We start from the raw sequence: 24,977 nt of genomic DNA, 5'->3' as shown, positions 1-24,977 counted from the left end.
GCTATCCTGATTCCCCAGCTCCTGTTCATTGCTCAGCTTAACTGGAGATGGCCTCTGTGTTTCCAAAGCCACCGTTGCGCAGGTCACAGATAGCCACCCTGGGGAGGCATTCTCAAGAACCAGTCCAGCTCAGTTTAAATCCTGCTTCTGCTGCCTCCTGGCTTGGGGACTTTGCCTGCCCCAGCGTGCTGGTCATTTTCTTATCTGTCCAATGGGGATAACGATGGTATCTGCATCCGAACTGCAAGGTGCAAGCGAGTTAAGCTTGTAGAGCATTAGAGAAGTGCACACGCTGCAGGCATTCGCGACTGCTGTTCACCAGAAGAGGAGTTCCAGCCAGGGCAGCCAGGGCAAGGCCAGCACTCTGCTCATGGCCACAGCCTCAGTGCCAGGCGCACCGTAGGCACTCACATATAAACCAACCCAAGGGTACTTTCAGGCCCTTTCTCACCTGCACTTACTGTGACCATCGCTCAAACACGAGGCAGCAGGTGCCCCCGGCAGGTGCTGCTCTAAGCACTGTTGTTAACTCGTTCAACCCCCATAGCTGTCTTGTGAGACAGGTACAATTAGTGTGCACTTTTGTGGATAACGAAGCAGAGAAAGTTTAGTGGTTTTCCCACGGCCACACAGCTAGGAAGTGGCAGAGGTAGGACTGGAATCTAGGCGTTTGATTTCTGAGCTAAGCACTTCTCCTTCGGTGAACACACCCTCTTTGGGGTGAGTGAGTGGTGCAGTGGTTAAGATAGTGCGTGGGATGCCTGCATCCTGTAGCCATCAGAACGCCCGGGTTTGAGTCCTGGCTCCAGTTCTGATTCTAGCTTTCGGCCAGCGTGCACCCTGGGATGCAGAGGGTGATGGCTGAAGCAGCCGGGCCCCTGCCACCCACCTGGGAGACTCGGATTGGGTTCTTGACCCTGGCTCAGCTCCAGCTGTTGCACTTATCTGGGGAATTAGCCAGCGATGGAAGACCTCTGTCTGTCTCTGTGTCTTTGTAAAGTAAGAAGAATTTTCCCTCTTTCTGCCTCTTTGGCTCCGTTCTCACCGGTTCTCTTCTCTCCTCGGCTCTGAAGCGCCAGCATGTTCCAGGACTCTGTCCAGCCGGCGCCCTCGTGGACTTCAGACGCCTGCGCGGTGAAGGTCTCGTTCTCCACCCGGGCGCTGTGGATTCCCAAATCATTTCTGTATCCCAGATGCCTTTTGTACGGCTGCTCGCTCAGGGGATCACACTGACGCTGAAATACAGGAAACAAGCACCGCCGCCTCCTTCATAGACGTGCACGTTCCCTTTCCACTCAGCTCGCTAGCTCGGGAGCCAGGAAGCGCCCGTGGTAACCCGGTGCTCCCCTGCTCCCTGCGGTCCGCTCCCACGTGCCCCCAGCACCTTCCACGCGCCTCACCACCTCACAACCACTTCCTCAGTGCGCCGCTCCCTGACTGCTCGCCCTGCCTGCACCACATCAGTGTGCGCGCTCGCTGCCGCTGCAGGCAGACGGAGCTCAGCAAGAACCCGCAGCGCGGAACTGCAATACTCGCTTTTCCTAAAGAGAGGCTGGGCTCCTTCCTGATCCGGATTTCGTCACCTTCCCCCTGCTCACTTGAAAACCACGGGCTTGAGCAATGCGGAGCCCCCGGCAGGTAGCTGTGGCAGGCCTGCTCTCGCAAAGCTGGACGGTTCAGAGCCTTTCTCTGCAGGGTTCCGTGCCCCCTGGCTCCGGGGTCACGCCTCCCACTCCTCCCACTCTTCCCACAGTCGGATCTTCAGAGCATCACTATAGGGCTTAGCTCCCTTGCCACAGCCCACCCTCTTCCCTGGAAGGACGGAGTGTTCTACTGTGGAAACGACTTACCGGGTAAGCTTTTTATAGTCCATTCATCACAACGAATATGTACTTATTTCTAAAAATGTTACTCCTGCACCAGACTGCTGGATGGCAAGACCAACGTCTTAGCCCTGTTTATGGTCACACAATGCCTGATACCAAGTAGGCAATAAATGTAAATGAGTGAGATAAGGAGGATTATAACTCATTTTTAAATTTAAAATATTTAATTAATATGATGGGGAGAAAAAAGAGAACGGTATCTCTAACCCACTGGTTCGTTCCCCAAATGCCCACAACACTCAGGGCTGGGCCAGGTCAAAGCCAGGAGTCCAGGTCAGCACCGCGGCTCACTTGGCTAATCCTCCACCTGCGGCACCGGCACCCACTGTACTAGTCCTGGTTGCTCCTTTTCCAGTCTAGCTCTCTGCTGTGGCCCGGGAGGGCAGCGGAGGATGGCCCAAGTGCTTGGGCCCTGCACCCGCATGGGAGACCAGGAGGAAGTACCCGGGTCCTGGCTTCGGGTCGGCTCAGTGCCAGCCGTGGCGGCCATTGGGGGAGTGAACCAACGGAAGGAAAACTTTTCTCTCTGTCTCTCTCTCGCACTGTCTAACTCTGCCTGTAAAAAAAAAAAAAAAAAAGCCAGGAGTCCAAAACTCAATTTGGGTCTCCCATAAGGGTGGCAGGGACCCAAGTACTTGAGTCATCACCTGCTGCCTCCCAAGGTGCACCTTTGCAGGAAGCTTGAATTGAAAGTGGAGCCTGGCATCGAACGGACGCACCCCAGCACGGGATGTGGGTGTCCCAACCAGCATCTTAACTGCTACGCTGAATGTCCACCCCGAGAATGGTTATGAATTGTTCTTATGTATTAATTGGTACAGAAAGTAAGCAAAAGAAGTAAGCTTGGTAGAACATTGTTCTATGATTCACTATAAAAATATAATAATATTCAAATATGAAGGGATCTTCAAAAATTTCATGGAAAATGCATATTGTTAAAAAAACTATGCATCTCAAAGTTCTTTTGCATCCAAATAAGTTTGTTTTTTAATAATTGTTTACATGATCCTTTTGAAGTATCTTCAAGCTGTTATTACAGAATGAGGAAAATGAGGATAAGAGAGGTGAAGAAAATCACCCAAAGGTACAGCACCGGTGTCTGGTAAGGGCTGGAAGTTCAGCCACATGTGTGGACTCCAGATCTTTAGCTTTTAGCCTGTGCACCTGACTGCCTACTGGGCTCTTCTTTGGTTCTTCTGCAGGACTCCCATTTTAGCCATCCTCCTTGGGGCTGGTGTTGTGGCACAGCAGGTTACGCCACTGCCTGCTGTACCAGCGTCCCATACAGGGTGGTGGTTAGAGTCCCAGCTGTACCACCTCCAATCCAGCTTCCTGCTGATGTGCCTTGGAAAGTAGCACAAGATGGCCAAAGTACTTGGGCCCTGCAACCCATGTGAGAAACCCAATGGAGTTCCAGGCTCCTGGCTTCAGCCTGATCCAGCCCCAGCTGTTGCAGCCAACTGGGGAGTGAACCAGTGAATGGAACATTGATCTGTGTGTGTGTGTGTGTGTGTCTGTCTCTCCTTCTTTCCCTTTGTAACTCTGCATTTCAGATAGATTATTATAATTATAATTAATTAATTATATAAATATTTTAAAATATTTATTTAAAAGTCAGAGTTACACTGAGAGAGGAGAGGGAGAAAGAGAGAGAGAGAGAGAGAGAGAGAGAGAGAGAGAGAGGTCTTCCATCCGCTGGCTCACTCCCCAGTTGGCAACAATGGCTGGAGCTGAGCCAGGAGCCAGGAGCTTCTGGTCTCCCACGTGGGTGCAGGGGTCCAAGGACTTGGACCATCTTCTACTGCTTTCCCAGGCCATAGCAGAGAGCTGGATTGGAAGTGGAGCAGCCGGGTTTCAAACCAGTACCCATATGGGATGCCGGCACCGCAGGCAGCAGCTTTACCCGCTATGCCACAGCACCAACCCCCAGTTAAACAAATATTAACAGAAAAGACTACCTCCTTTATGTCACCCAGCACTGCTCTCAGGAAATAATTTCAGAAACGCTTTTCTCTTGTGAAAAACAGACACTGGGGAGCGTGTTGTGGTGCGGCAGGTTCAGCTGCCACTTGTGATATCCACATTCCACACGGGGGTGCCAGTTCCAGTCCCAGCTGCTCCATAGCTCCGATTCAATTTTCTTGAATGCTCCTGGGATGCACAGACAATGGCCCATGTGGAAGACCTAGAGGGAGCTCTTTGCTCTTAGCTTGAACCTGGCTCAGTCTTGGCTTTTGTGGGAATTTGGGGAGTGAACCAACAGATGGAAGGTCTCTCTGTGTCACTCTGCCCTTCAAATAAATAAATAAATAAATATTTTAAAAAAGAAAAAGGTGGGGCTAGCCTTGTGGCATAGGGGGTAAAGCCGCCACCTTTGACACCTGCATTCCATGCAGGCACCGGTTCCTGTCCCAGTTGCTCCACTTCTAATCCAAACCCCTGCTAATGGCTTTGGGAAAGCAGCAGAAGATGGCCCAAGTGTTTGGGCCCCTGCACCCAGGAACTCCTGGCTCCTGACTTCTGCTTGGCTCGGGCCTGGCTGGTGCAGCCATCTAGGGAGAGTGCCAGCAGATGGAAGATCTCTTTGTCTTTCCCTCTCTCTGTAACTCTGACCTTCAAATAAATAAACAAATCTTTAAAAAAAAAAAAAAAGAAAACAAATATTAGTATTGGACAATGAGAACTGTAGAACACATAACGTCCTCTCTTTCGCATTGCCCACTTGCAGCTGAGGGAGATTCCTGGTAGAATTCTTTTTTCTGGGCTTCTGACTTCTTTCAGTTGTTATTTTTATCTATTTTATTTATGATTTTTAAAAATTTTATATACTTATTCATTTGAAAGGCAGAGTGAGAAAGAGGGAGATCTCCCATCACTCTACAAATGGCCGCAACAGCTGGGGATGGACCAGCTGGAACCAGGAGCCTGGAATTCCTTCTGGGTCTCTCACATGGGTGCGGGGCACAAAGTGCTTTCCCAGGCTCATTGGCAGGGAGCGGGATTAGAAATGGAGCAGCTGGGGCTGGCGCCATGGCTCAACAGGCTAATCCTCCGCCTTGCGGCGCCGGCACACCGGGTTCTAGTCCCGGTCAGGGCGCCGGATTCTGTCCCGGTTGCCCCTCTTCCAGGCCAGCTCTCTGCTGTGGCCAGGGAGTGCAGTGGAGGATGGCCCAAGTGTTTGGGCTCTGCACCCCATGGGAGACCAGGAGAAGCACCTGGCTCCTGCCATCGGATCAGCGCGGTGCGCCGGCCGCAGCGCGCTACCGCGGCGGCCATTAGAGGGTGAACCAACGGCAAAAGGAAGACCTTTCTCTCTGTCTCTCTCTCTCTCTCACTGTCCACTCTGCCTGTCAAAAATAAAAAAAAAAAAAAAAAAAAAAGAAATGGAGCAGCTGGGACTTGAACAGAAGTCACACGGAGAGACTTAACCTGCTGCGCCATGATGCTGGCCCCTAAATTTCTTTTTAATTACAGATGGATATGTATATGTTCACACATTACAATACATATCCGTATAGTACATGTACACAGTACACAGGTTGAGTATCTCTTATCCAAAATGCTTGGGACCAGAAGTGTTTTGCATTTGGATTTTTTTTTTTTTTCGGATTTTGGAATATTTGCAGTTTTTACCGGTTGAGCACCACCCCTACTCTGCAAATCCAAAATCCAAAACTTTTTGAAAAGTGTCATGATGCTCCAAAAGCTTCATATTTCAGAGCTTCTCGGATTTTTAGATCAGGGTAGTTCAACCTGCATATTTTATATAGTGTAACTTTATATGTGACAGGATAGTTAAAAATAAAATGTTTCTAGTTTATTGATACGTGCACGCACACACACTCAGACACTATGGTTTTTTCCTATACAGTACATACATACACAAATTGAATGCCTTTTTCATGTTAACTAAGTAATTTATCTCACTGTGGTCACCTTTTCACTTAAAGGAACTACTTCACAGCTTTTCCCTGGCACAGTGACATTGTCCATATGACGACTCTTGCACTTTGGGGCCATTTTTAAGTAAAATAAGGGTTACTTGAATACAGGTACTACAAGACTTGAACAGGGGATCTGATAACCCAGAAGGGTGTGAAGTGACTAACAGGCAGGTAGCTTATACAGTGTGGAAACTCTGGACAGGGGCCAGTGCTGTAGCACAGCAGGTTAAGCTGCCTCCTGTGGCTCCAGCATCCTATGTGGGCACTGGCTCCTGGCTTCTGCCCAGCCAGCCCTGGCCATTGTGGCAGATAGAGGACTTCTGTCTCTCCTCTCTCTCTCTTTCTCTCTAGCTCTGCCTTTCAAGTAAATAAAAAAATAAATCTAAAAAAAAAGAAACTTTTGACAAAGGGATGATTCACTGCCCAGGTGGGATGGAGCAGAACAACACAATTTAAAACATGTGTACTGCTTATTTCTAGAGTTTTCCATGTAATATTTTTGGATCATGGCTGACCACCAGTTACTGAAACCACAGATGAGGGAACTACTGTCTGTGTAATGTACATAATGGGACAGTCGGAAATAAAATCTGAAAGAATCAGGAGCCCCCAAAAAGAGACACAACAATTCAACTAGAAATTTTATATAATAGTTATTCATATAATAAATCAATTTTCAAAATTGTTCAAGTTTATTATAGTCTTTGTATTTAAAAAGAATCAATTAAAAATAAACAAGTTGTATTTATTTAGGCAGAGATTGTCTATCCACTGGCTCAACTTCCCTAATGCCTACAACAGTTGAGAATGGGCTGGGTCACAGCCAGAAGCCTAGAACTCAGTCCAAATCTCCCATGTGAGTGGCAAGGTTCCACGTCTCTGGGCCGTCACCTGCTGCCTCCCAGGATCTGCGCAGGCAGGGAGCTGGAATCAGGAGGAGATCTGGAATTCAGACTCAGGCATCCGAGCAGCATCTGAACTGCTGACCAATCTACCCCACAGATCGACACTCTAATCCCCCAATCAAATCAACATTTCGTTCTTCTGTCTTAAACAGCAAGCCCTCCATATCCATGGGTTTTGTAACCACAAATTCAAAAATTCATGGATTAAAATATTAGAAAAAAGTGCATGTGTGCTGAATGTGTACAGACTGTTTTCTTGTCATCATTCCCTAAGCAATACAGTGCAACAGCTGCTTACATAGTATTTACATTGTATTAGGTATAAGTAATCCAGAAATGATTTAAAGTACACAGGAAGATGTAGGTTGGTTATACGCAGACACTGCACCATTTTATAGAAGGAATTGAGCATTCTCATATTTCCGTATCCGCAGAGGGTGCTGGAGCTAATTCCCTACAAATACTGAGAAATGACTTTCTTTACTTCCTTATCCATTTGCAGATTCTGTTTCCTACTAGTGTTTTAAAAAATTATTTATTTGTTTATTTGAGAGACAGAGACACAGGTCGAGGGAGAAAGAATTCCCAGCCTACTGGTTCCCTCCCTAACTGCCTGTAACTGGCCTGGGCTGGGCTCGAGGGTGAAGCCAGGAGCCCGAAATCCAATCCAGGTCTCCCACGTGGGTGGCAGGAACCCAGTCACTTGAGCCACCGCTGCTGCCTCCTGGGGTCAGTGCTGATGGGAAGCCGAAATCAGGAGCCAGAGCCAGGTGTGGAACCCAAGCACCCTGAGAGGGGACAAGGCCATCTTCACTGCTGGGCCAGGCACCTGCCTCTTGGGTGAGTGTTCGTCGTGATGTGATTCAGTACATAGAACGTGTGCTCCACCTCTTCTGCTGATAGCATCAGCATGTTTTTCTGTTTGGCTGTGTCTGACTGACTTCCCCTTCCGCTCAGCCTTCAGGAAATCAGTGCCAGCACCTGAGTGGACATTTGTACGCATCTTCTGCTGATTCAGTTATATTTGGGGCAGGGGGGGAAGAGAAGGTTTAGCTAATAATTTACAAGATTCAGAAAATATACATTGTCTTTTCTACTGGCTTTTTTTCATCTAACAATACATTCACATCCCTCCAGGTTAATATATGTAGCTCTATCTCCTTTTTTTTTTTTTTTTTTTTTGCTGATTAATATTATATGGGATGTGGGGCTGGCACTGTGGCATAGCGGTTAAAGCTGCTGCCTTCAGTGCTGGCATCCCATGTGGGCACTGGTTTGAGTCTCGGCTGCTCCACTTCAGATCCAGCTCTCTGCTATGGCCTGGGAGAGCAGTAGAAGATGGCCCAAGTCCTTGGGCCCCTGCACCCATGTGGGAGACCTGGAAGAAGCTCCTGGCTCCTGGCTTCAAATCGATGCAGCTCTGGCCTTCGTGGCCAGCTGGGGAGTAAACCAGCAGATGGAAGACCTCTCTCTCTTTCTCTCTCTCTCTCTCTCTCTCTGCCTTTGCCTCTCTGTAGCTCTGCCTTTCAAATAAATAAATAAATCTTAAAAAAAATTACATGGGATGAAACTATTACAATTTATTCAGCCATTTTCATGTTGAAGGTCACTCGGGTTGTTTCCAGTCTTTGCCACTGCACCCAGTGCTGCAGCGAGCAATCTCAAATACATGAGGGTGCTTCCAAGAGTTTGTGGGAAAATGGAATTAAAGGATATATTTATTTCGATGCAATAATATTTGAAGTATATGTATAATTTTTCAGAATGTTCATTTCTATGAATTTTTTGAAGACTCCCCTCATCTGCATGGATTTCAAAAATTTTTTACTCCTACGATAAACTTGTCTTTTAATTCGGTTTCCACGAACTTTTTGAAGTAACCTCATGTATATTCTTGTACAATAATGTGTTTATATGTGGGATATAACCTCTCAAACAGGAATTGCTTATAGAAACTAGGAGAGAGGGGCTGGTGCTGTGGTCCAGCGGGTTAAGCCACTGTCTGCAGTGCTGGTATTCCATATGGCTGCTGGTTCAAGTCCTGGCTGCTTCACTTCCGATCCAGCTCCCTGCTGATGGCCCAAGTCCATGGGTCCCTGTATCCACTTGGGAGACCTGGAAGAAGCTCCTGGTTTCTGGCTTCAGCCTGGCCCAGCCCCAGCAGTTGTGTGCATTTGGGGAGTAAACCAGTGGATGGAAGATCTCTCTTTGTCTCTCCTCATCTTTCTGTAACTCTGACTTTCAATTAAATAAATAAATAGGGGGCAGCACTATAGTGCAGTGGGTTAAGCCACCATCTGCAGTGCCAACATTCCATATAGGTGCCAGTTCAAGTCCCGGAAGCTTTACTTCCAATCCAGCTCCCTGCTAATTCGTCTGGGAAAGCAGCAGAAGATGGCCCAAATCTTTGGGCGCCAAGAAGCTCCTGGCTCCTGGCTTCGGCCTGGCCCAGCCTCAGCCTTTGCGCCCATTCAGGGAGTGAACCAGGAAATGGAAGATCTCTCCCTCTCTCCTTCTTTCTCTAAATCTCTTGCCTTTCAAATAAATAAATAAATCGTTAAAAAAAAGAATCTTTTTTTAAAAAAGAAAGCAGGCTATAGCATGATTTATAAGCAAATAAAAATACACAGCATAGTGCCACACATTCAAAGCAGCTTAGTTAAATGATGCTAATAATAAGGATATTTGACCATGCTGTTACCTAGCAGCCTTTTGATGGGAAAAGATACGTTTCCTAGCAACCAATGTGTATACATCATTGGATAAGAATTTGTAAGCAAACTGCAAAAGACAGAACCTGGCCCATCGCTACTGAGAACCGTTGTTACAAACCAGATTTCCAGCTGTGCTAGGCAGACCACCATACACTGATGGAGAAGACAGGTTTATTTGAGGCCCTAGTACTGGTTACTGAGTTCCTAGCCCTATGAGCTAATCCAACCACAACACGCATGTAACAAACCTGAGCTTTCTGGGGCAGGCACTGTGGTGCGGTGGGTTAGCTGCTGCTTGGGGCACCACAGCCCACATCAGAGTGCCTGACTGGAGTCCCTGCTACTCTGCACTTCCTTTCCCACCCCCTGCCACTGGGCCTGCCACAGCTGATGACCCCAAGTACTTGGGTTCCAGCCCCCCACGTGGGAGCCCTGAATGGAGTTCCTGGATCCTGGTTTCTGCCTGTCTCAGCCCTGGCTGTTGGTGGCATATGGGGAATGAACCAGCAGGTGGAAGTTAACTTTCTCTTTCTCTCTTCATTCTGTCTTCCAAATTAAATAAATTGAAAACACCAAACTAAAATGAACGTGGGCTTTGGAAGGTACTACCAATTGTATTAGTAGAAGCTGGTGACCTAAGATTTATGAAGGTGTCTGTTCAAAGCAGTGTGTGTGGAAGAGCACTATGTTGGAGCCTGTATGGTGGCACAGCAGGTTAGGCCACTGGCTGCAGTGCCAGCATCCCACATGAGCTCTGGTTCAAGTCCTGGCTGCTCTACTTCCAATTCAGCTCCCTGCTAATGCACCTGGGAAAGTAGTGGAAGATGATCCAACTCTTGGGCCCCTGCACTCACGTGAAGACCCAGAAGAAGCTCCTGGCTCCTGGCATCAGCCTGGCCCAGCCCTGGCCTTTGTGGACATTTGGGGAGTGAACCAGCAGATGGAAAATATTTCTGTCTTTCCCTGTTTCTCTCTGTAATTCTGCCTTTCAAATAAATAAATAAATCTTAAAAAAAAAAAAAAAAAAGAGCACTATACTAGAAATTAAACACTAATCCTGGGCTCTTGCCAACCTGTCAGCATTGTGGCACTTGGAGCACGCCTCAAATCCCCACATTTAAAGTAAAGCTTACAGGGCTGGTGCTGTGGCATGGCGGGAAAAGGCGCCACCTGCAATGCTGGCATCCCATATGGGTGCTGGTTCCAGTCTTGGCTGTTCTACTTCTGATCCAGCTGCCCGCTCATGGCCTGGGGAAGCAGCAGCAGATGGCCCAAGTGCTTGGGCCCCTGAACCCACCTGGGAGACCCTGAAGAAGCTCCTGACTCCTGGCTTCAGCCTGGTCCAGCCCTGGCTGTTGCAGCTGTTTGGGGTATGAACCAGTGGATGGAAGATTTTGCTCTCTCTCTCTCTCTCTTTCTCTCTCTGTAACTCTGACTTTCAAATAAATAAAAAAAATCTTAAAAAATAAAGTTCATAATACTCATGCTGCCTGCTCTGCAGTGTTGTAGTGAGGAACAATTGGAATTGTGTAAATGAAAGAGCACTGAGTCACACAGATAACAGCACTGGTGCTGTTCTGATCTTGAGTAGTCGGTAGGTACACTGTGTGGTGGCACCTTTCTTCTTCATGTTGTCAAAAAAGAACATATTACCACTTACAGGAAGATTGATCTTGTAAGAATCATGAAGTGCACTATAAAATACTGAACAATCAATAAAAAGAAACAACAGAGTAGACGTGGGCTATTCAATCTATCTGCAGATACCGTTCAATGGGCTTCTAGAGCAGCAACAATATTTGCAAAGCTGCCTGCGCTTTTAATGTTTCCTAGGTCAATGAGAGTGAAGTAGTAGAGTGATTTTTCCTCCTTTCCTTTAAGTTTCTATGTTGTACTCCTGGACAGTACCAGATGCAATATCCTGGTGTTCTTTCCCTCGTCCTGGCCCCGCCCATTAAGTACACACAGGCCTAGAGGAATCCAGCTACGCTTTGGAGGATTCCTGCCCCATTACTGGTTTTTCAGTGTAACTGCAACACTGAGAAATTGGTACCTCTATAGATGAATATCCCATATGTGTATGGTGGAACGGTAAAAACTAGCCCACAGGCACGAGGGATTGTTCCCTTCAGAAACGTGGCGTACGTAAGGAATTGCTCTCCAGCAGGACAGAACGTTGGTATCAGGGTTCTGGAAATCTCAGTGCCAGTTGGAGATTGGCAGTTGGTTCGTTCCAGCTGTTCTTAAAGGTATTCTCTCTGCAGGAATTTAAAAGTGGCTCATAGTTATGGCTTAAGATTGTGATGCTTAGCTGTTTCTGTTTGGCTTCTTTCCTTAGATAAAATACAATGTTTATAAACCTCTGTAGGGTTAGGTCTGTTATCACCACTGTCCATAGGTGGTAAAATCACTGGGGAGAACAGATCATGAGCTCTGGGGCATACAATTAGATTGATTACTGTAAGTGCTTTACTTTCAGCCGGTACCGGCAGCTCCAGGTAGAGGAGGGTGTCCTTGGCGTAGCGTCAGCTTTCCAGCTTCTTCGTGGTCTTTAGTGGCGCTGGTTGTGTGCATCTGTTGAGGAAAAAGAATAAAGAAGATATTTTTTGAGATTCAAACTGCCTGTATCTAAAATCCCTTTTCAGTCTCAGTCTTATTTTCAAGAGGGAAATTGTTGATCATGTTTCATTGCTTGCAAGGCTTGAGTGGATGATAATTTAAAATGGACATGCAGTAGCTAAAAGTATTGGGGAGCAGGTATCCCCCCTCATAGTTCAGACGCGTGCATTCCAAACCAGGGTGCCTAGGTTCGATTCCCGGCTCTGGCTCCCGACTCTAGCCTCCTGCTGATGCAAATCCCCGGTGGCAGTGGTGATGGAAAGATGATTGGGTTCTTGCCACCATGTGGGAGATCTAGATTAGGCTCTCAGCCTGTGGCTCTGGCTGGAGCCCAGCCCCAGCTGTTGCAGGGTTTGGAGAGCTAAAAAGCGAATGAGAGCTCTTATTCTCTCTCTCTCTCTTTCTGCCTCTCAAATAAAAATTAGAGACATCCTATATTCTCCTCAGTTTGCTAAGACATGGGAAAAATGTGATTTTTTTAAAACTCCCTTTGTAATTTGTAGGAACAATTACACCTACTATAGAAGAGCTGCTTGGTTTTCAGAGCATCATATAAATTTCATGTAAACACCTGGGTTTCTTATATAGAATGATAACACGTGTTGTTCAGGGTTCAGGAAATTTTATTTACTCAGAAACTCATGTTGTCTATAAAACACAATACTCCTATCTTATAAACAGAATTAAAATTTGAGTGACCTGTTAATTTTTCTCTATACAGCAAAATATGAAATAGAGGATGAGCAACTATTAAGAACTGTTACTCATCACAGAGTTTTTCCATGAATCAGGGAAAATATTTTTTTTTGAGTGCTCTAGAATTAACTCGAATGGGGCAATCAAGTGGGCCATAACATGAGTACCATGTAAAGAGCTTAAATTCAGTCTGTATATGTAGATCTTGACCGAGGTTACTTGAAAGATGGACTTGAGAGTAGGTATTGAGCTTGGCAGAAATCATGTACACACAGGAAAAAATCCTTTGAACATACTTGAATTTTTAAGTTTTATGACCAGAATGGAATTTTAATATTTGTTTATTTGAGAGGGAGAGAGAGTGCTCCATCCACTGCTTCATTCTCCAAATGTCCTCAATGGCCAGGGCTGAGTGTGAGACAGGGACTCAACCCAGCTATCCTTCAAGGCAGGCAAGAATCCAGTACCGACGCATCAGCAAGAAGCTAGGTGAGGGGTGGGAGCTACAGCCAGGAATTCAACTCAGGTACCCCCATGGGAGCCATAGGCATCTTAACCACTTGGCTAAAGGCTTGCCCCAAAGTGAAAATTTTTGAATGTACAAAACTCTTCATTCTGATTTCTTATTAATACGAATGCGAGTCCTGCAATAGTTCTGGAAGCTGATAAAATCCATGGTAACCACGCGCCACGCTAATGTAAAAGGTGTCTGTGACAGAAGAGATGGGAGTGGGCTATATGGAACTCTTAGCACTACTTCCTCCTTTTGCATGGAAATCTAAATTGTTCTCAAAACACTCCATTAAAAAAGAAAATAGCAACAAAAAGCATTTCTGTCTTACTCAATCTCCTTGTTTCCATTATCTGTAAGTATTCATAGGTAGAACAAATATTAAAATCTTCCTGTGGTATTTTTCCATTTGAAAACGGTTTTACTTAACTCAATGAACAATTTTCAGATTGAGTGTAGACCCCTATTTAACACTTGCTAACAAGAATAATATAGATTTTCTTTTCCTTTCTATGGTGAAAATACATGGAAAATTTGTTCCCTATCATCTCTAATGAGCTTAAAGCAGTTCCATCCTTTCCAAATTTAAGATTTTTAGATTTAAGAGGCTGCATTTATATTTTATAAGTAGCTAAGCATTTTCTAAAGCTCAAGACTAGTAAGTAGCAGATCTTTGAAACATTTATTCTATATAGGATACAAGAAAGACGTATGCTGTTCCTAACAGCCGATTGTGGGAAATTAATTGGTTTTTAAAAAGCATTATTTAGAAAACTATTCATATCTATCACCTTAAGTCTATGATGTTAATGTTTTATACTTTCATTTGCTTCAATGTTTACCCTAAGATTGTAACAAACGTTTTCTCTTTGTGGTCTAAAACATTGCTTAGAAACCCTATTGCTGAGCGCTATTTCTGTCATTACTTGGATGGCATTTTTCTGAACTTAATTTTTTCATTATCCAGCTATCTTTCAGGGACTGGCATGCTGGTTTTTCCCAATTAAAATGCTGTGTGCTTGGGATGCTGTTTTTGTTTTCTGTTTCTAAAGAATTGAATAGCACAGCCGCCGTAAGTGATGTGCTGGTATGTTATCATATAAATGCTCAAGGTACAGCTTCTAATGCTGAAAAATAGGAAAATAAATTGACCTTGATGAAGTGTGTCTTCTTTTGTCTGTTCCCAGGAAAGTTTATTTCAGGCATTTCAACTGCTGAAATGATTAGCGTTAACAGCTTTCCCCTTCCATTTTATTTTACAGGGTCTCTTCATCTTCCTGATATATGGGGTGTACAACCCAGAGGTAAGTCTGCTTGGAGTATCTCAAGGCTGACAGAGTGAATGAGAGAAATGACAGGTTTCTTATCTTGATAACCGAGGAACAAAGTTGGCTTTTCCTAGGCGTGTCCTCTTGCCCTTCATGCTTGGACTGGCTTATATGCATCCAGGCTTACCATTAAACACTGACGCCCTGAAGGATGGGACAGCCTCATTTCTCACAGGCACCGACTAATATTTTACCACTGCCCGAAGTTTCCTGAATCCTCGGTCCTCAACGTCTCGCTATGCGTGGCGCCACTGAAGTTTCAGTTTACGTGGAAGAATGTTCGCGCAGAGTTGCGTGGGTTTAGAAAAGTACAATTACGTCTTATCTCAACATGCTCATGAAATATTATCTTTTTCCAGGCAGGCTCAGAGAGGCCCGTAAGTGTTAGTAAACAATAGTTATGGTTTTGATTGTGAAACTTCTCGGGGGAGTTATTTAATGAGGAGAATGACTTTAGTGAGGAATGGACATGTGGTTTCATCAAGAAAACACCCCCTGCGTGAACTGCTGTCCCAGTTCTACCAGGAAAACTGTGATTGATCAGTGCGCCTCGTGAGGGGCGCCCGTGGACCCCTAGCACCGACTACAGCCCGTGTGCTTCTGGGGACGCAACTTGGGCTTCGAGAGGCCACTGGACCAGCTGCCCTGGGGAGCGGCCCGGGTTTCTGGGGCGCCAAGGGGAGCTGCAGCGGCCTGGTGGCCAGGCGCCCGCGGCCCAGCTGAGTAGGTGTGTGGGCGTGCTTCCACAGGGCTGCTGCACCTGGCTCCCACGCGCCTGCCTTTTCCGGTAGCCTGCAGGTAGGTTGGCAGTCACTCAATTTTTTTTTTTTTTTTTGCAACGGTCCCTCCATTGCGGTTTCCAAGTGGGTTCCTCCTACAAACAGACACGACGCCTTATTAGTGTTTGCAAACGAAAAGGTGATCAACGCGGGCTTTGGGGTGGTGGTGGTGGTGGTGGTGGTGCTGGGAATTTGGACCCTTGTTTCGGTAGACTCAAACCCGTCCCGAACGACCCAGTTCTGGGTTTGCATCTTGACCCAGTACCTGCATTGGCAAACCCTACAGGAAACGAAGCCCCCCCACCACCAGGGCCTCAGTTTCCCGTCCGCCCTCCTCCTCCTCCGCCCCGCCCCCGGCCCCTGCCTCTGAGACTCCCACGCCACGCCGCGGCCCCCGGGCCCCCAGCTGCCCGGCCCTCGGGCCCCACCTCCAGCGAGGCCCCCGGCCACGCTCGCCTCAGGCGCGCCTCGGGAGCCCCGCGTAGTAGGGCTCCAAGGCCCCGCCCCCCGCCCCGTCTCCGCCCAACCGCCCCAGTGATTGACAGGCAGGCCGGGCGGAAACTGCGGCGCAGGCGCCCTGACGCGGCAGAGCTCCCCTCTGGCCGGGTCGTGGAGTTCCCAGCAGACACCGCGCCGCGGCTGCGCAGTCCCGGGGAGGCTTTTAATTCCATTGTGGAGAGGACGGCGTTATTTTTATTAACCGGAGGCGACGGTGGCTGCGGCGGCGGCGGGACCCGTAAGTGTGGCCGGCGGGGCCCGGGAGGGGGAGGGCGAGGCCCGGGGGCGGGCCGCGGGGCCGCGCGCGCCGGTGCCGGGGGCGCCCGGGCTGGGAATGAGTGCTGGGCGCGTTGCGGGCTGGGCGGCGGCGCGGCGGGGTCCCGAGCGCTGCGGTGGTCCCGGCCCGGGGCCCGGTCCCACCCCTTGTCCTCCCTCTCCCCTCGCCCCGCTCCTCTCCTCAGCCAGGCCTCCTCCGGGGCATGAAAATCGGCGGTGGGTTCCTGAGTGGCGGCGGCGGGAGCGGCAGCAGCGGCGGCGGCGGCCGGCGAGCGGAGATGGAGCCCACCTTTCCCCAGGGTATGGTCATGTTCAACCACCGGCTCCCCCCGGTCACCAGCTTCACCCGGCCGGCGGGCTCGGCCGCCCCTCCCCCGCAGTGCGTGTTAGCCTCCTCTACCTCCGCAGCCCCGGCCGCCGAGCCCCCCCCTCCGCCGGCCCCGGACATGACTTTCAAGAAGGAGCCGGCCGCGTCCGCCGCGGCCTTCCCCTCGCAGAGGACCTCCTGGGGATTCCTGCAGTCGCTGGTTAGCATCAAACAGGAGAAGCCGGCGGACCCCGAGGAGCAGCCGCAGCCCCACCACCACCACCACCACCACCACCACCACTACGGGGGGCTGTTCGCCGGGGCCGAGGAGCGGTCCCCGGGCCTGGGAGGCGGGGAAGGGGGCGGCCACGGCGTCATCCAGGACCTCAGCATTCTGCACCAGCATGTCCCGCAGCAGCAGCAGCAGCCAGCCCAGCACCACCGCGACGTGCTACTGAGCAGCAGCAGCAGCAGCAGCCGGACCGATGACCACCCTGGCCACGAGGAGCCAAAGCAGGACGCCAGCGTCAAAAAGGCGAAGAGGCCAAAGCCAGAATCTCAGGGAATCAAAGCCAAGAGGAAGCCAAGCGCATCTTCCAAGCCGTCTTTGGTAGGCGATGGAGAAGGTGCCGTCCTCTCCCCCAGTCAGAAACCTCACATCTGCGACCACTGTAGTGCTGCCTTCAGGAGCTCCTACCACCTGCGGAGACACGTGCTCATCCACACCGGGGAGAGGCCCTTCCAGTGCAGCCAGTGCAGCATGGGGTTCATTCAGAAATACCTGCTGCAGAGACACGAGAAAATCCACAGTCGAGAGAAGCCCTTCGGGTGTGACCAGTGCAGCATGAAGTTCATTCAGAAGTACCATATGGAGAGACACAAGAGGACGCACAGTGGAGAAAAGCCATACAAATGTGACACTTGCCAACAGTATTTTTCAAGGACTGATAGACTGTTGAAGCACAGGCGCACATGTGGTGAAGCCATAGCTAAAGGAGCCGCTAGTGCAGAACCTGGGTCGTCCAACCCTAACAATATGGGTAACCTGGCTGTGTTGTCTCAGGGAAACACAAGTTCTTCAAGGAGGAAAACGAAGTCAAAGAGCATAGCTGTTGAAAATAAGGAACACAAGACTGGGAAAACGAACGAGGCGCAGGTTTCAAATAACCTCAGCATGCAGAGTTACACGGTGGAGATGCCCACCGTGTCTGCCAGTGGCGGCATCGTGGGCACTGGTCTAGACGAACTACAGAAGAGGGTGCCAAAGCTCATCTTCAAGAAAGGCAGCAGGAAGAGCACGGATAAGAACTACCTTAACTTTGTGTCACCACTCCCAGACATTGTCGGGCAGAAGTCCTTGTCCGGGAAGCCAGGTGGCTCCCTTGGCATAGTGTCTAATAACAGCGTGGAGACCATTAGTCTTCTCCAGAGTACAAGTGGCAAACAAGGTCAAATAGGTAGCAATTACGACGACGCCATGCAGTTTTCAAAGAAAAGAAGATACCTACCAACTGCCAGCAGCAACAGTGCCTTTTCTATAAATGTAGGACACATGGTCTCCCAGCAGTCGGTCATTCAGTCCGCGGGGGTCAGTGTTTTGGACAGTGAGGCGCCATTGTCACTTATAGATTCCTCAGCTCTCAATGCTGAAATCAAGTCCTGTCATGACAAGTCCGGGATTCCTGATGAGGTTTTACAGAGTATTCTGGATCAGTATTCCAACAAGTCGGAAAGCCAGAAAGAGGATCCTTTCAACATAACGGAACCACGAGTGGATTTACACACCTCAGGAGAACATTCAGAGTTGGTTCAAGAAGAGAATTTGAGCCCAGGCACCCAAACACCTTCGAATGACAAAGCCAGCATGTTGCAAGAGTACTCCAAATACCTCCAGCAGGCTTTTGAAAAATCCACCAATGCAGGTTTTACTCTTGGACACGGTTTCCAGTTTGTCAGTCTGTCGTCACCTCTCCACAACCACACTTTATTTCCAGAAAAACAGATATACACTACGTCTCCCTTGGAGTGTGGTTTTGGCCAATCTGTTACCTCAGTGTTGCCATCCTCATTGCCAAAGCCTCCCTTTGGGATGTTGTTTGGGTCCCAGCCAGGTCTTTACTTGTCTGCTCTGGATGCCACCCATCAGCAGCTGACCCCTTCCCAGGAGCTCGATGACCTGATAGATTCTCAGAAGAATTTAGAGACTTCGTCCGCCTTCCAGGCCTCATCTCAGAAACTGACTAGCCAGAAGGAGCAACAGAAAAACTTAGAGTCCTCCACGAGCTTTCAGATTCCATCTCAGGAGTTAGCTAGCCAGATCGATCCTCAGAAAGACATAGAGCCTAGAACAACATACCAGATTGAGAACTTTGCACAGGCGTTCGGTTCTCAGTTTAAGTCGGGCAGCAGGGTGCCAATGACCTTTATCACTAACTCTAATGGAGAAGTGGACCATAGAGTAAGGACTTCAGTGTCAGATTTCTCAGGGTATACAAACATGATGTCTGATGTAAGTGAGCCATGTAGTACAAGAGTAAAGACGCCCACCAGCCAGAGTTACAGGTAAGGTCCCAGAGTGACCAGGCTGGGGGTCTTCTAATGTAATTTTGTTTTATTTTGAGAACACTGCCATTGGAATGTTTCTACACGATCCTATTAAGAATAATGTAATGCCCTTTCAATGCAACTTTTCATATTTAGTTTATTTTGTTAGTGTGATTTTAGCTCTGTTTGTATTATGATTTTTAATCAAAATCAATAGATTAAAAATAGTTTGACATTCAAAGTGACAATGTTTAGCAATCAAATTTACATGTATAGATTGTCAGGGAATAGCCCAAAAGTTTTAAATGCAAAAACAAACAAACAAACAAAAAACCTCTACAAAAACTAAAAAAAAAAAAATCTTTGTTGCTAGGATTAAGGTTATTCTAATTGCTTTACTCTCAGGAAAGTAATAACGCATGGGAATTCTGTACGTTATCACTGTAATGGAATATCCAATTTACAGATAGTATGATACACATTTCATCTTTTAAGTAAGGGATCGAAAACATTTCAAATCGCCCTATCTGGGCTGAAATGTTATACATTTCATCATTTAAGTTAAGGGATTTGAAAAACATTTCAAATTGCTATCTCCATCTGGGCTGATCCAAAATTCGGAGATTGTTGGCTACCTATATTATTTTGTTGCAGCTTTTAAATGTACTCTGAACTTCCAAACCACATTCATTCCAGCCTGGTAGAACAAATACTCTTGGATCTTTGATCAAAGCCTGGAATGATAGCTTTAATAAAAGAAGAAAAAAAGCACCCTCTGTTGATCCTGTTAACAAGGCTGTAATTCCATTAAGTGATTCTACTGACATCCAGTACAGTGTTGAAGCCCAGGTGGTTGGTTGGCTCCAGTAGAAGAAGCCATGTTGGAATCACATAATACATTGAAATTTGGGGTATGCATTATTTATTATACGTGGCCTAAAACGTTCTCTTCTCTGTGCTGTTCCGTATCACCCACACGTCTGTGTTTTTGTTGTTATTAACCTCCCTGGTTAGAGTTCTGGACCGTCCTCCTCCCGTCTCTCCCCTGTCTTGACAGTTTGGATTTGAAAACGACTTACATTCCAATAGATAATCGATTATGCCTTTTATATGCCTTATGGCGTCCAAATAGCTAAACCAGAATAAACATCCCTAACCCCCATCTTTTTTTTTTTTTTTCAAACCCCATACTGATTTCCATGTATAATAAAACCCCATGTACTTGGAGCTACAGGTACTAACAAGGTTGTGATTCCAGCTGGTGGTGTAGCTCACGTGAGGGGCGAGGGTGTGTTTGTGTTCCGTGATGACATCAGAACCTCTCAGTGAGATTGCAGCCTTTGCAGTGTGTTTTAAAGGGTGCGTCAGTCAGTATTGTACAGGGGTCTTGTGAAGTCATCAGAACCTGCTATGAACGCTAATTGCCATTTGAAGCTACTGATAGGCGGTGGCTCTGCTCTAAACCACTTTTTAGCAATTGTATTTTTTCTTGATTATATATTTTTTAATGTACTTTGATGTTTATGCTGATGAGTTTTTTATGTACTTTTGGTGATGTTTCAGTCTTATGTACTCTTCTGACGTCAGAAAAGTACCACTGGTTGTTTGCAGTCTTATTGTGTAATCAGCCTACCACAGGCTTCCATGTATAATAAAGTAATTAATATTGTGCAAGTGTAAAACACTTTTGTTATAAAAGCAGTGTTTGGAAAATAAGAAATTATTAAAAATGGTTACAAAATACTAGTTAATTTCCTTTCCCCACGTTCCTCCCTTTAGCTTTGACTGCTAAAGGGTCTTTGCAAGATTCTTAGGAAATGTGTTTAATCCTCTTAAATACACTCAGTACTAAAAAGTCTGTATTTCTTATTTCGGTAAGTGTGGCGAGTTCTGTTGGGTACAGAGTATAAAGCTGTAATGGCAGGAGGGAGAGGACCTTTTCCACTGTATCTCTGAAGCTGTATGATTTTTCTCCAGTTTTTTGTTTCATACAGGTTTTGAATTTCTTTAACTTTTATTGTGTGTACTGAATACTGCATATGTATTATTCTGATTGTTTGCTCTAGTTTACTACCAATAAAAGTCCTGTTAATCACAAAATCGAAGAAAGGAGATATCACTTAATATCATCCAGTCATGATTTCTGGAGTTTTCTATGGACTACATAAGCTGTTCACATCACTGGAATAACCTGCAATTCAGGAGCTTGCATTTGTATTGTATATTTTAAATCTAAGTATTTTATGTTTCTAGGCTTGTTTTATTTGAAAGTGGGTTGAATGTTTTGTGTTTGAGGCACTCAATAATACGGGAGAATAGAAATTTAACATGTAAATGGGAACATGTTTTATTGAAACGGGTTAGCTGTCCTGTTACTCCAGAGAGATTATTTATTGAGGCTTTGAGGTCCAGGTGCATACCTTTTTGCCTCAAAAAAGGTTGAAATGCAATGACAGTATGATGTAGATAAAATTTTATGGTCATGAGCATTTTTTAGTATGAAAAAAGTATTGCTAAGTCATAGTTAGCAGTATTTTTTAAAATTGAGACTATGGGTATTTAAGAGCTAAACCATGTAAATATTAGAGATGCAGAAAATGTTGGAAAGCTAGTAAGTATGTTAAAGGTGAGGGAGGAAAGAATGCAGATGGCTAAGATCATGAGAAAAACTGCTTTGGAATTTAGTGGCTACAAATGTTGAAAGATCAGAAATATTAAAAAGGATAGAGGTTGTCCGTTGAGGCTTTGCTTCTCGTCGTGTATGATAGTCTTGTAAGATGAGGAATGATTGCGTTCAATGTTAAGCATGGATTTCTGTGTAGACAACTATCTCTACTTATGGGCCCATTTGATTAGGAAATGGAAGTCTCTTTGCTAAGGTTATTCACTAGATTTGGCCGTTTTCTTGAACCTTTTACTGATCTGCCGTGATTGCCCCACACTGATGACTTATTTCTCTGTTCCAGATCACCCTTTAACAGATTTATTTTTTTAACCCACCTGCCTGCCTTTTTTGTGTATTGTTTGTATCTGAAGAAGATTATTTTACAACGAAAGGTTTTTACTTGTAAGGCGTTAGGGTATGAAGTAGGAAACAGATGAGTCTCTGGGTTTCTGTTGTGTTACTGTATGTTCAGGATAACCACCATAATGTAGCAATTATTGGCCATTAGTTTGTGAGGTGATTCATTGATGAGAACAGAGAAACATGAAAAATAGCTATTTAAAATTACGTTTGTTTATGTTTTCAAAATTGCGTAGACCGATACAAATATAGCTACCTCAGATTTAGTCTTCTGTATTACATGAATCAGATGAGAGGCAGAAGTTGTTGTTCGTTCCTGGTATTTGGCTTTTTCTAGCTGTTCGCCATGAGTAGCGTTTAAGCCTGAACTGGGTGATAGCTTGAGCAATATGGCCTTGTGGGAACATATGCAATCTTTCGTTTCCAAATTGATAGGTTCTCGTTAAAACAGAACATCCCTCATAAGTTCCATTTTTAGAGCAAAATGTGAAGACTGTCATTTTCTCAGTGTAGTGGTCTCCGTGCTTTAGTAAGCGAGATTTCATTTTTTCAGAGTGATGCAAGACTCTTTTGTTAGTGCTGTGGTGGGAGCCGTACATCAGGCTGGGTTGAGGTTCTGTCAGTATTGTTCCACAAACATTTCTGTTACGCGACATCTCCTGGTATTTGAGAAAAGAGGTCTATTGGTGATTTGCCCATCTGCGTGTACCCTGTTTGAAATGATAGAGTTCTCTATAGATTTTTGAGGGAAATTATTATCGTCTACTTGTTAATATTTTTTATCCTTAATAATTTATTTTTTAAAATGTTAGCATGAAGACAGCATCTTGGAATTCTATCATCTTAAAAAGAATCTTGAGACCAAAAAAAAGATCCTCTCTGAATCTATTGATATTTTAAAGAGTTTATTGACATAAAGAGGACATATACTTTTTAAAATTATTTCTACTCTTTAATACAAATACTGTTTTGCTTTTTTTTAAAAAAAAAAGTATTGACTCTTGAGTGTGACTAAGTTTCTTCTGTGTGGCTTCCTGATGAGTCTCTGGCTCCCTCATACAGGGAAGTGTCATGTAACATGTTGGGGGCCACTGACTTGCACACCTGATAAAGTTGGTGTCCTCCTAGCCCCTGACCTTAGTCGAAATATGTCTGCACAGGAAATCTTAACAAGCCAGCCTGCAAGCCCACAAGACCTCCCCCCCTGAACTCTGACACACAGGTCTTACCTGTTGTGACTACACACTAAGAATCCCTTCTGTAGAAGACTGCCTAAATACTGTAATTTTCTCATATAAAAAAGTCAGAAAGCTGATGCCTAACCCCAAAGTCATAAAATGTTAGGATTACTTTTGAATTTTATCTGCAATTCAGTTACTTAGTGTTTATGGAATATATTTAAGTAATATGAAGCCAGAGAGTTTCACGATGAGCTGGGCAACTGAGCTGAATAGAATATTTATTTCTTCGCCCATCTGATGGCTCCATACAGATGCTGGATGTAACAGTTGCTCAGTGTTTTCCATCAACAGCCACCACCAAAAACAATAAAAACCCATGTTCATGATGTTCAATCATTACAGACAACTACTGTGGCTTTTGTAGTTGCACAGAAGAACCTTCCCAAATAAGTACTGGCAGAAGTGAAAGGAAACCCACAGCCAACCCACACCTTTTTACGTAAGAGGAGTACTACTGAGTTCTTAATAACATTTCCACTATCCTGAGTAATGCCTGAGTATGAGTAACCAGGTTGAAATGTAGAGCATGCTGTGTTGAAATAGGTGTCTCTTGGGGAGGATAGATAAATAGCTGGACCTTATAATCCAAAGGGGGAAACTTGGTTCTCTGTGTTTGTAGAGAACAAAAGAATAATGGCCAGAGGTTGAAGGCTAGGGCAGGTAGAATGAAGAATAGGTTTTGCAGGAAGGTAAGGAATGTAGAATTTATCCCAGTATTTATAGTGTCCTGGAGAATTTAAGTAACTGAAAGGGTAAAGGAGATCTTTGGTTGGAAAACGTCGCTCTTACTTTGTCATTCTTCCGGTTCAGACTTATTTTGGTACCTTTGGTTTGTTATGAACTTTAGTACTATTGTGGAGCAATTAATAAATAACTCTTAACAGACAAGTGTGGTGCACTTCTGTTTACATTGCCAATCTAGGGAAAAGATGGCTAATCTTTGTGTTTACATATTAGAGCTTTTCTTCAGTAACTCATAAAATCACACAACTTCCATTGGTTGGTTAGAACTTTAATTTTGTTCCCGCCAAAACAGTCTAAGTTACTATTACATGCATTCCAGTAAATCCACATGGAGTTTAAGAATTAAGAACTCTAATCCACATCCTCCACCCATCAAAAGAGAAATTTACAAGTACAGTGCATAACGGTGTATTGTGATAGGAATAGGGAAGGGAAAAGTGTGATTGCAAAACGTTAGAAACCCTTAAGTTTTACCTTGAAAAGTGTTTATTCAATTTTAATTTGTGACCAGCTCATTTATTTTGCTGCAGATAAGAATCTTGCTCTCTCTCTATATATACATATATATAGTATATATATTATCTGTTGAAAAAGTCTTAAGGGAGAACTTAAGTTTCATAATCTTGAATTTTGGGATTTTTTTTTAAGTCTGGAAATGACATTATCAGATTAACTTTTTAAAGAGAGGATTGCAAAATTGAATGACAAAACCAGCAATATAATTTGTGTTTGGTTGCACATAAACTAGGCTCTTCCTCCCAGGAAGCCAAGTGCAAATATTTGAAAGACAGTTCCTTCTTTTTGGAGGATAATGGGAACTGTAAATGGGTATCATTGTCGGTCTCCGTGAATAGACAACCCATGACCTTGATCGCCTCGGTGGTGGAGCTGCAGAGAGCCTTGCTGGTGGCTTGCAGTTTCTTCATGGTCCAGAGCAGCAGAAGTGCTCGCTGTAGATAA

General features: G+C 45.6%; 1 protein-coding gene and 1 long non-coding RNA gene across 3 annotated transcripts; both read left to right on the top strand.

Annotated features, from left to right (window-relative positions):
* Positions 1-1,343: 1,343 nt before the first annotated feature.
* LOC133773801 (uncharacterized) lies at positions 1,344-15,530 on the top strand. The gene is made up of 4 exons (XR_009867972.1): positions 1,344-1,638; positions 1,754-1,853; positions 14,538-14,579; positions 15,353-15,530. It is a non-coding gene; the product is annotated as an uncharacterized LOC133773801 (long non-coding RNA).
* Positions 15,531-16,000: 470 nt separating this feature from the next.
* Positions 16,001-24,177, top strand: ZNF281 (zinc finger protein 281). Of its 2 annotated transcripts, none has more exons than XM_062211560.1 (2): positions 16,001-16,118; positions 16,346-24,177. In XM_062211560.1, the coding sequence occupies exon 2, from the start codon at positions 16,360-16,362 to the stop codon at positions 19,027-19,029; it is 2,670 nt and encodes an 889-aa protein (XP_062067544.1). In that variant the 5' UTR covers positions 16,001-16,118; positions 16,346-16,359; the 3' UTR covers positions 19,030-24,177. The 2 variants fall into 2 exon arrangements, with proteins under 2 accessions (XP_062067544.1, XP_062067543.1); XM_062211559.1 differs by having other exon boundaries at positions 16,342-24,177.
* Positions 24,178-24,977: the final 800 nt, after the last annotated feature.

This window comes from Lepus europaeus, chromosome 14, assembly GCF_033115175.1.
Source record: "Lepus europaeus isolate LE1 chromosome 14, mLepTim1.pri, whole genome shotgun sequence".
Taxonomy (NCBI): Eukaryota; Metazoa; Chordata; class Mammalia; order Lagomorpha; family Leporidae; genus Lepus; species Lepus europaeus.
The sequence above is the reverse complement of the archived record's forward strand: the minus strand, read 5'-3'. Positions and strand labels throughout refer to the sequence as shown.